Source organism: Idiotropiscis lumnitzeri, chromosome 11 (assembly GCF_059441095.1).
Source record: "Idiotropiscis lumnitzeri isolate Australia: NSW breed Sydney's pygmy pipehorse chromosome 11, RoL_Ilum_1.0, whole genome shotgun sequence".
Lineage (NCBI taxonomy): Eukaryota > Metazoa > Chordata > Actinopteri > Syngnathiformes > Syngnathidae > Idiotropiscis > Idiotropiscis lumnitzeri.
In genome coordinates this window covers 634,053-644,975 of record NC_142401.1, presented here as the reverse complement: position 1 = coordinate 644,975, position 10,923 = coordinate 634,053, and the positions used below count along the sequence as shown (strand labels likewise).

The 10,923-nt window shown below is 41.8% G+C and overlaps 3 protein-coding genes across 4 annotated transcripts in view; all 3 read left to right on the top strand.

Moving 5' to 3' along the window:
* The first annotated feature begins 145 nt into the window (after window positions 1-145).
* Window positions 146-2,895, top strand: rplp0 (ribosomal protein, large, P0). The gene is made up of 8 exons (XM_088308530.1): window positions 146-243; window positions 739-846; window positions 942-1,117; window positions 1,354-1,441; window positions 1,741-1,887; window positions 2,095-2,280; window positions 2,363-2,503; window positions 2,697-2,895. Exons 2-8 carry the CDS (start codon window positions 793-795, stop codon window positions 2,847-2,849), a joined length of 945 nt encoding a protein of 314 aa, XP_088164656.1. The 5' UTR covers window positions 146-243; window positions 739-792; the 3' UTR covers window positions 2,850-2,895.
* Window positions 2,896-3,767: 872 nt separating this feature from the next.
* Window positions 3,768-6,915, top strand: LOC148326639 (golgin subfamily A member 7-like). Of its 2 annotated transcripts, none has more exons than XM_088308533.1 (6): window positions 3,768-3,844; window positions 4,137-4,259; window positions 4,333-4,485; window positions 4,924-5,025; window positions 5,240-5,294; window positions 6,201-6,915. In XM_088308533.1, exons 1-5 carry the CDS (start codon window positions 3,836-3,838, stop codon window positions 5,285-5,287), a joined length of 435 nt encoding a protein of 144 aa, XP_088164659.1. In that variant the 5' UTR covers window positions 3,768-3,835; the 3' UTR covers window positions 5,288-5,294; window positions 6,201-6,915. The 2 variants fall into 2 exon arrangements, with proteins under 2 accessions (XP_088164659.1, XP_088164658.1); XM_088308532.1 differs by having other exon boundaries at window positions 3,844-3,992.
* r3hcc1 (R3H domain and coiled-coil containing 1) overlaps window positions 5,598-10,923 on the top strand; it is a 31,666-nt gene continuing 26,340 nt past the window's right edge. Inside the window, exons 1-10 of the mRNA XM_088308833.1 lie at window positions 5,598-5,644; window positions 5,763-5,939; window positions 6,201-6,204; window positions 7,522-7,715; window positions 7,884-8,021; window positions 8,612-9,053; window positions 9,123-9,298; window positions 9,387-9,457; window positions 10,147-10,242; window positions 10,409-10,558. Of these exons, the coding sequence (XP_088164959.1) occupies window positions 5,598-5,644; window positions 5,763-5,939; window positions 6,201-6,204; window positions 7,522-7,715; window positions 7,884-8,021; window positions 8,612-9,053; window positions 9,123-9,298; window positions 9,387-9,457; window positions 10,147-10,242; window positions 10,409-10,536 (1,473 nt within the window). The 3' untranslated portion in view covers window positions 10,537-10,558. The remainder of the gene's footprint in view (window positions 5,645-5,762; window positions 5,940-6,200; window positions 6,205-7,521; window positions 7,716-7,883; window positions 8,022-8,611; window positions 9,054-9,122; window positions 9,299-9,386; window positions 9,458-10,146; window positions 10,243-10,408; window positions 10,559-10,923) is intronic.

Here is a 10,923-nt window from a genome sequence, read left to right as displayed (position 1 = left end):
TATTTTTATAAACATTTTTTTACTTTATATTTTGGTTCAGCCTCAAAGCTACTTTTCTAAAAAAAAAAAAAGAAAAAAAAAAAAGATCATTTTCTGTTCTTCCCTATTTAATGATTGACACTTGCATTTGCCCAATCGTAGTCATGGCACACCCACAAGTCCAACCCGATTGGTCGAACAGTTTTCTATAAAACCCGTTTGTGTCTTTCGACTTCCTCTTTCTTTCACGCGACTCTAGCTGCGGTAAGCTTCACCCTCCTGGTCTTAAGGCAGCTCGAGAGAAAAATAGAGAGATTTTTCTACTGTAGACAAGCGACCCCTATGCGATCGTCTCGGTTTTAATGTCACTCAAGCGCATTTGCATGTTTTCAACTGCGTGTTGAGTTAGACGATTACGTAGTTAGGCCTGCTGGGCCCCGCTAACATGCTAACCATCGCGAGCGTTAGCAGATTACCACGTGTTACGTTGGTTTTTATCCAATAGCAAACCTTTTACAGCAGTAAATATTGACCGATATTTTAACAGTCATCTTTGCTTTTTAAGAGTCGTGACACATATACCCCAATGTAGCTTGTAACACTTAGTATTCACGTTGTGCAATGTCTCAAGTCGAGACATCGAGGGTGTATGTATGAATACATAAGACGAAAATAGTTTGAATATAAACAGCGCCGTGTTAATTACATAAAAATAACTAATGGTGAAATGCAAGTTTGTAAACAATACTTTGGTTGCAGGTACCACCTTGTCTTTAAAACAGCTGTAAGCTAATCCTTGGTAGCACTGCAAAGATGCCCAGGGAAGACAGGGCCACGTGGAAGTCAAACTATTTTCTGAAAATCATCGTAGGTATCCACTGCACCTATTCTCTAGTATTCATTCAGTTTTTGTGTCTTCTAGCTTTTTTGGACTGTCTTTCTTTTTAATGTATTAATTCTAGCAACTTCTGGACGACTATCCAAAATGTTTCATCGTCGGAGCCGACAACGTGGGCTCCAAGCAGATGCAGACCATCCGCTGTTCTCTGCGTGGCAAAGCTGTGGTGCTGATGGGTAAAAACACCATGATGCGCAAGGCTATTCGTGGCCACCTGGAGAACAACCCTGCTTTGGAGAAGTAAGTTTGACCCCTTTCCCAGTTCTGAAATGCCAATTGCAGGACTGTTCTAGCGCAGCTTGTGTGGTGCTGTGTTGGCGTTCCCCCTGCAAATAGTAAAATGTTTCCAAGCTATCCCTGTTTGTCCAAACTTCCTGACAGCCAGGGACGCAAGGTTTCAGACAACTGACCCTGCTCCCCCTTAATGTTTAAATGCATATATTAGCACTTTAACAGCAAAGTCTGCTTTTAAACAGGCTGCTGCCCCACATTAAAGGAAATGTGGGTTTCGTCTTCACCAAGGAAGATCTGGCAGAGGTCAGGGACTTGTTGGTGGCCAACAAGGTAATGCACACACTTGCCACCAAATTACACTGCACGCATTCATACTTTTAACGCAGATCTAAGATTTTTTTCCCCATGAAATTAGTTATGCTCACGCGCATTTTGGATCCACTATGCAGGATAGGTTACAATACAGCTTGTTTGGTGCTGTGCTGTCGTTCCCCCTGCAGACAATAACTTGTTACCAGCTATCCCTGTCTGTCCAAACAAACTGGCAGCCATGGGACGCAAGGTCTCAGACATACTGAAGTCGAGTTAAAGTTGTACTATGAATGACTAACGTTAGTGGATTTATTTAGGTGCCAGCTGCTGCCCGCGCTGGAGCCATTGCCCCCTGTGATGTGACGGTGCCTGCCCAGAATACTGGTCTGGGTCCTGAGAAGACCTCCTTCTTTCAGGCTCTGGGCATTACCACTAAAATTTCTAGGGGAACCATTGAAATTTTGGTAAGCTAAAAAGTACATCAACTATGGAACAGCTTAATTTGTATAGTCAAACACAAGCTAACGTGATGTGCTTCACATCATTGAACGTTGAAAAGCATTTACTAGACAAGCGTTGGACATTTAAAAGTAAAGAAATGAAAAGTAGCTTGCGGAAATACTGGTGGAAAGTCGTGTGAAGTTTTAACTAACTGTACCGTTTCCCCTTAGAGTGATGTCGGTCTTATAAAGACTGGGGACAAGGTTGGTGCCAGCGAGGCAACGCTGCTCAACATGCTTAACATCTCCCCCTTCTCCTTTGGTCTCATCATCCAACAAGTGTATGACAATGGCAGCGTTTACAGCCCTGATGTGCTTGACATCACTGAGGCCTCTCTGCATGCCAGGTTCCTGGAGGTAAAAGGCAAATTGTTGTGCCAGCTCAAGTGTTCCATGGCTTGGTCTGTTCATTGTAAAATATCTCGCATCGTGTCTGTAGGGTGTGCGGAACATTGCCAGCGTTTCGCTTGAGATTGGCTATCCTACTCTTGCCTCTGTGCCCCACACGGTCATCAATGGCTACAAGAAAGTCCTTGCCGTCACTGTGGAGATGGACTACTCCTTCCCCCTCGCAGACAAGGTTTGTATTTGGGAAAGTGCAGCATTGAATGAATTGGGCAAGTGTGTCCTAAGGCCATTGTTGTGCAATTGTTCTATTGTCCGCTTTGAGTACCATAGGTAGAAAAGCACTATTACAAGTGACAGCCTGTTTTTATACTGATTGTCAAATTTGAATTGGTTTGTTTATATTTGTCGCCCTCCCACCCATACAGGTCAAAGCCTTCCTTGCTGACCCATCTGCCTTTGCTGCGGTGGCAGCACCAGTTGAAGCCGAGACTGCTGCAGCTCCAGTTGCCGCTAAAGAGGAAGTCAAGGAGGAGTCTGAGGAATCAGATGATGACATGGGCTTCGGGCTGTTTGACTAAGACTACAATGAAATTCCATCCCAATTGCAATAAAATGTCAAACATGGAGCGTTTGAATTATTTGTGTAACGGCAGGAATTCAGTTTTCTCGTGAACTTCGTTAATCAGTGCGGGAAGTCGAAGGTAGTTCTGACTCGTCTGAAGCGACACATTTTATCCACAGCTGGCACTTTCATTCAAGTACTCACACAGACAACTTTCACAATCCAGTACAGTGAGCAATGTCATTCAGTACATCTATTTGAACTATGGGAATGCAGCTGGAACGGTCAAAAGCTGTTTTGCTTCCACGACTGCCAGCACTTTGTCACTCCTCTTCCTCTCTGCACATGGGTCGCTCACAAATGACAAATTAACTACGTTATTTGCAGCACGGTTAATTCTAAATTCCCATAGCTTACCTATAAGCACTAAACAATCTCATCAATTCCTAACATATAAAAGCAAAATAAACTGGCTTTTTTTTTTATTTGGGAGCTCATAGCGTGTGATTATTCAAATTTCCGCTTATTTCACTGACACATTAATGGTATCCAAAAAATGGGGAAAAGTTCATTTACAGCGTCTCTTTTCACGACTACACGGCAAATGACAGATTCCCAGGAGGAGCATGGCTCTTCCAAGTCCAAAAGTCAAGTCAAGTCAATTTTATTTGTATAGCCCTTAATCACAGACAGTCTCAAAGGGCTTTACATAGCCACAATCGACATCCCCGATCTTAACCCCCAGGAGGGCAAGGAAAAACTCACAAAACCTCATTAGGGGAAAAGTGAAAAGTGCAATCAACTAGCTAGAAAGGAGTTTGAACTAGAAGAAGTCAGCGTCACTCAAATGAAAATGACAGAAGCAACGCCAGCGTACGACGTCTGCGAAATGCTTTCAATAAAACGAGTCTTAATTTGAAGACGCACACCGGCAGTGACGTTTCGCTTGCGAGGCTGTGATTGCGCAGAACAGATGCGCAACAACACCACACAACGTCTACTATGGCCGAGGTACGACATTTTCGGATTTATCCATCTATGGAAAATCGGGCCTGTCTTTTTTAGCAAGTAAACAACATATTGTCACCTATTATTTGTGATGGCAACAAAGGACTTCAACTGTAGTGTATTTCACAACGATCAAATTACTACACTAAATGTAAGCTAGCAAGGGTGTCAACTGTCTATACCTGCTACTTCTACGCGCTGCTATCGGTGTAAACGAAGTATACAAACGACCATTAAGCTATTTTAAACCACTGGCGACGTTTACGAGGAAGTAAGTGTTGATTTGTTTGTGAAGACTCACAGTTTGCAGGAGCTGCAGCAGCCTGTTGTCAGCACCAAGGTGTTCATCCAGAGGGACTACAGCTCAGGAACTCTTTGCAAGTTCCAGAACAAGTTCCCCGCAGAACTCGAAACCAGGGTATGTTCTTGATCGGTCAACCTGTGTGCAATCCGTTCTGAATCAACTCTCATTTTAGCTTGTTGCTCTTTAGCTGGACAGGCAACACTTTGAGGAGACCATCCAGACTTTAAACAACTTGTACGCTGAAGCGGAGAAGCTTGGAGGAAAATCCTACTTAGAGGGTTGCCTGGCCTGCCTCACTGCCTACACCATATTTCTATGCATGGAGACCCAGTATGAAAAGGTAAGCTTGGTTCATTTTTTTTTTGGAGTGATAGACAGATGTGTAGCAAGTCATATTACGAGAATGAAATGAATGACTTTTTTTTTGCCCCGTACATTAACGTCATGTTATTGTTAGCGGGACTTGAATCAATAGTGTACCTAAAACTTTTGTGCCATTTCGGAGAAAGAACTATAGGACTGCTACATGGATTTGGGTGTTGCCGTTCTCAGTTACTGTGGTCCAGTGAAGAAATCCGTAACAACCTTTTCACTGAAAACCTCTGAGAGATCATTTCAAATCTACAGCTTTATCCTTATAACATTTCATATTTAAAACATTATCTTTTCAGTGTGGTCCTTATACTTACATCTGTTATGTACAGAATTGTATTGGAGATGAATTAACACTGCTCGTGTGTGTGGGGGTGCGTCTGTGTGTGTGTGTGTGTGTCTGCAGGTGTTAAGAAAGGTCGCCAGATACATTAAGGACCAGAATGAGAAGGTTTACATTCCCAGGAATCTACTGCTGACAGACCCCATTGAGAGAGGCCTCAGAGTCGTATCCTGTGCTCATGTCAAATAATTTTTTTTTATTTTTTATTTTTTTTTTCTTGCCGGGCGGCACAGTGGTCTACTGGTTAGCATGTCCACCTACCAGTGGGCCGGGGTTTGATTCCGGCCTAAAGAAGGTTCTTGTGATGTTTCAAATATTTTGGCGCAACAATCACATGAAAAATAACATTGACTATTGTCCTTAACTGACCATCTTCCAGATTGAAATTACAGTCTTTGAAGATAGAGGTTTTGTCCCTACCAGTTAAGACCAGGGTATGCTTTATCTTTTTTGGAGTATGTACTGTATATTTTTGGTTTAATTGGAGTGGAAGGTTCAAGTTCTGTTTGGCTTTGAAGTATATTTTCAGAAACTCCAAATTGTACCACTTTTGCAGATGCCTGCGGAGTTTCTGTCATCGGTTCAAGTCAAATTTATCAATGTAGCCGTTAATCACAGAAACATTTCAAAATGCTTCGCATGCCCACCACTGACCAATATTAACACCCCCCCTGATCATAACCTCCAGGAGGGCAAGGAAAAACTCAGGAAAAAACTATCTGGGGAAAGGGCCGAAGATGGGGGAATCCTACTTCCAGGAAGGCCAGGCTGCAATGGATGCGAAGTGGGCATCATTTAACACGTTATGATGCTCCGCAATGTTAGTTGAAATATTGTGAAAGTCCATTCAATCATATTAAGCACTGCAGGAAGACGCTTGGGTGAAGTTGGTCCCGACCCAGTTGGTTAATGCAGAAATCGCTCGAGCAGAGCCTCCAAGGAAGTGATCAACCCCCGGCCAGTTGCTGCAAAGTCCAGACAGCGACTTCTAATTCGGTCATCACCATCTCGCGCCCATCACGAGAGAGAACAGAAGCGGAAGTCACACAGGCCAACGAGCACTTGAACCAAATGCAAGAGTATACAAATTAGTCGTCTTCAGTCATGTTTTAAATAATTCCACTGAGGTAGCAGCGCTAATATCCATGGGTAGGTCATTCCAAAGTGCTGGAGCCTGAATAGAAAACGCACTTGAACCTGCAGACTTCTTTATCGTAGCTCATATACATTGTGACGTTACCTCTTTAAATGCAGTATGACAAAGTCGGTATGGTGCAAAATAAAACAGTAGATTTTGTTTCTTCATTGTGCTAACACAATCGTGTATTTCTTGTGTGCAGAACGGTGACCGACTGCTCATGTGTCCAAACAGGCGCTCAGAAATCTGCTTCTCCTGAATCCATGTATATAACAATTACTGGCTGTTTTTTAATTTATATACTGTATACTCCACTGACTGCCTCTTTGTACACGTTGTTATACACAAGGTCATGTATAAAGATCAGGCCTTTAAAATTATGCCATTGTTTTAACAATTTCTCAAATAGTTAGACCAATGTTTTGTCGATAATATCTTGATGGTCAGAGTTGCTGTGAAATCAGATGTGCAATGAAGTCATTTGTCATCAGGACATGTGTTAATGGGTTAAATTTCAAAGTTGGGGATTTTTGTGTACAATAAGTTTATATTTTTACATTTTTTATAAGAAGACCATTCGAAGTCTCAACTCCTAAATTGTTGGAGTTATTGTGAATGTTTTTTATGATCACAGACCTACGTCACATTCCAAACATGCTTGCTGTTGTGGGACTGTACTTTTATTAACCACATTTATTTAAGTCTGGCTTTGCCAAACTTTTTCATCTCAGAATCAAATTCCAATTTTGGTTCCTCCACAGAACGGAATGCACTTGCAAAATACATCAAATTTGACATAGTGTACATATTAACTGATTATGACGCACACAAAAAACTAAACTATGGAAATGAAAAAATATATGTGCCTGCTTGATTATTAAAGAAATACATTTACTTTAGATGATAATCAAAGTTGAGCTTGATTATTAAAGAAATACATTTACTTTAGATGATAATCAAAGTTGATCTGGGGTCCTCAGTCGAGGTTCGTTTGGGAAAAACTTGATCTTGGGAAAAATAAACAACCCTTCCTTTTAACCATTATCTTTTGTCAAGTAAGCATTTATTTTAATAAACATTACATGTATATGTAGTTACGATTTTAATTATGTGTATTCCCTTTTGACTTGATTGTCCCTCGTGTTTGTTAATGCAAGATACATTGAACACGTGCCATACATTCAAATAATTTCGAATACATTTCATTTTTCACCTTAGATATATGGACTCCTGTCTTTCGAGGTTGGCCACCGTTAACGTCAATCGCGTTTATTTTTTCCGTCGCATGAACTTTGGTGGCTCTCGGCACCCGTCGCGCAAACTCCAGTCAAAGACGAAATCAACATTTCAACCGGCGACTGCCATGGAAATCAAATGTGCTGTTGCGACTCAACTGCTCGAACTTTTCAAATTAAGCACGTCAGTTTACGTATGAACGCAATTTAATACATTTGTTCGAGACTTACGTTTAACACTTGCTTTGAAACAACCTAGCATCATTTGCTAGCCCCTCCTGTAGCTAGCTTAGCACACTCAGCAGTCATTTGCGTTTAGTTAGCTCTCTTTTCATTGAGCTGACTCGAACAAATTCATTACGTTTTGGCACCACACTGGCGTCTCCTTGCTATGATGGCGTTTATCTCCCAAAGGAAGAAAATGCATTTGTGCACCAGGTCTTGGATGAGCTGGAAACATTTCTCAAGAGTAGCTCGAAAAGGTAAGTTAGTGTATTATGACAGTTTTGTAGTTTATACCAACACACGTGTTTTGTGACAAATAAATAATGAATTCAATTAGACAACTAGAAATAACCTTAGCTAATAAACGATACTCGTGTGACCCCTTCCTCTGGTTTGTCCACTGGCTCCCCTTTGTCCCCCTCCAGTGTACTCCTTTTCCCACCTTTACCCAGCAGACTTCGATACCTGATTCATAAGACAGTCGAGGACCTGCCGGAGCTCAGCACCTTCTCTGTGGGGGAGAATTTGTTTCGTCAGGTGGTCGTTTGCCCCTCGGAACTCCGGTATGACACATGGAGATGAATGTATATGTTCAGACGTCAATTAGGCCTTGCAGGAGATCATCACAACAGCAGTATTTTCGTTGTACTACACGAGCTGACCACAGCAATGGATCACCACATCCGTGATCAGATTAGTACAAGCCCTAACGACCTTGAAAAAAAAATACATGAATAAACCTTGTCAATTTTTTATTTTCTAAATACTGTGGTGTGTCAAAGACATATTTTGTTGTAATGCTTTTGTTCACTTTCATCTAAAGTGAAATGTATTTTTTTTTTCTCAGATGAGGTGAGGTTACCAAAACACTCAATCCATCTTCCCCTGGTCTGCCCCTCTGTCAAATTTTAGAACCCATTGTGGCCCGCCAGTCAAAAAGTTTGCCCACCCCTGCTTTAGAGCAATGCAAAAATGAAGTTGTCCAACTATTAATTCTTTTCAACATTAATAAAACAAGGAAAATAAAATGTTCAGTCTTTCCTCATTAAAAAAAACAACATTTCCAGTCAGAAACTCAAAATATAGCCGTCAAATGAATGATTATTTTGGCCCCCCAACCTTTCTTTTTTAAATATTTTATATTGCTTTGTAGAGGCGAGGCACAGGAAGAAGACAATGATGCAGAGAGCAACTCCAGCTTGGATGAAGAGCCTGTAAGAAGTCTTGAAAGTCAATCTTCCACCTCAACGAGAATCAGAGCACCTAGAAGGCCTGACAAGGCACTTTACACTCCAAGAGCTGCTCGGTACAGTCTCCAGAACCAAAACTCACAAGTCTCACAAGGAGTCCGGGAGTCTACAACTTCAGCGTTCATCACCAGTCAATCGAGCTCCCATTCCTCATCTGAGGGAAAGTTGTCGATTGTACTAAAAGAAGAATCCCTTCCCTTTGCAGCAGATGGCACTGCAAACACATTGATGGAAGGGAAAGCTAACTTGAGTGTTCCCAAGGAAGACGTCACGCTTTCTTGCCTGAGTCAAATGAGCCTGGAGGATGATGAGAATGAATCTGTCACAATCGACCTGACTCAAGAGGTTGGACCAACCGTAATGCTTTTGGTGACCTTCCTGCTCTCATATGTTTTGTGCTTTCACCCACCTCAGATCAAGACCTGCCTGCAAGAAGCAGCGACTTTCACCGTGCAGCACGTGTACAACGACTACTCCGCTTACGAGAATGTGCTCACCACCCTGGATGACTTTGGTCACGTTATCGAGATCTATGACTTCCCTGCCGTGTTCAAAACAGATGATCTCTTGGATGCCTTCGCTGAGTACAGGTGGGGCATCCTTCGCCTGTTCTTCAGTCTGGATGTTTACCAGTGACTACGGCGCTAATTTAAAGCAGTATTTTCCTGTTTCTATCAGCGATGGTGGAATGAAGATCACATGGGTGGACAACACACACGCATTGGGTGTTTTCGCCACACGAACGGCAGGTGAGAACCCCAACAGTACGTACTGTAGTATATGACACGATTGGAAAATGAAGTAATACCCAACTCGGGCTAAAAAGAGAAACATGTAAATCTCTATTTAAACCCAACTTCAGTAATTGTTTTGTAAAACAAAAAAGCATGTTCACTAAAACATTGAGAGCCCAAGCCATCATCATGCACTTATTGTATTTTACACTTCTGTAGGTTTCTTATTATTTTGGTGTGTGTGTGTGTTTGAATGTTATTCCACAATAGAAGGCCAAACCAAAGAGGAAAATGTGGTGATAAAATGACACTGGAAAATAATTTTTTGCAAAGTGATCAAGGAATACACGCGTTTCTGTCCCTTTGCATGGTGCAAACAATGTGGTTAAGTTCACGCCAATAATAAATATGATCGTAAGGACCAAGTAGAATGTGCACCAGAAAGTGAGATGCGCTGCTAATAAGAAGTAACTTTAATTTTCCAAGTTGGAAAGTTTCATAATTGTCAGAAAATTTAAGGTTACATTTTTAATGATGACAATTTGCCTGTTCTATTCACATTTCCAATAAACAAAAAGACTTGGCTTTATACTAAAGCTGTTGTTAATGTATGCATGCGAATGTAAGGACTGTGTTTTGTGGAAGTGGCTGTCTTTAAAAAAAAAAAAAAAATCCAAATAATTTCGTGTGTGTGTGATTTATAGCACTGCATGCCCTCTCCATCTGCCACCCTCTGCTGAAGGCTCGCTCGCTGGCTGAAGGCAGTAAAAAGGCCAAAGGCAAGGCCATTAGACGAGCAGGTAGGACTATATTTCTCCAACCTTTCCTGTCTGATCAAAAAAGTTTCCAAGATACTTTTTGCGTGTTCCACCATTTCCCTTCTTTATGCTAAATAAATAAAGGTGGATTGTATTATATTTAAGATGATGTCGAATTATGGCATAAGCTGCCGACTGTGTTGTACAGAGTTCATCCAGCCAGTGAAGGAGCGTCCGAGGACAGACAGTGCTGTTGCTCGACGGATGGTGGCCCGAGCTCTGGGCCTGAATGGACGAGGACGTGGACGAGGACGTGGACGAGGGCCGTGCTTCTGACACCAAGTGTTGACAAATACAGGTGAACAAAGCACAACAAGCCAGAAGTCTCATGTGACAAAAAATGACCTGTTTAGCAAATAAGAAAAAAAACATTTGAATGCTTAGTCATAAAAAATGAACAATCAAAACATAGTCCACACTGTAGTCAAAAAGGTAGGTCTTAAATTTACATCCATAAAGCAGCACTGCACATATTGTTACTAGAAAAAAAAGTATCTCTCCAAAACAACAAGAAAATTGAGATTTTGCTGGAGACACCATTTTGATGCAATCAAAGTCAGAAGACGGCTGCAAAATGGAGACTTGCAGAGCAGCGGGGGGCAACGCCAGCCCGTATCGAACTGAGCGGCGAAGGTCTTTGCACACGTAGCAAATGCTGCTTTT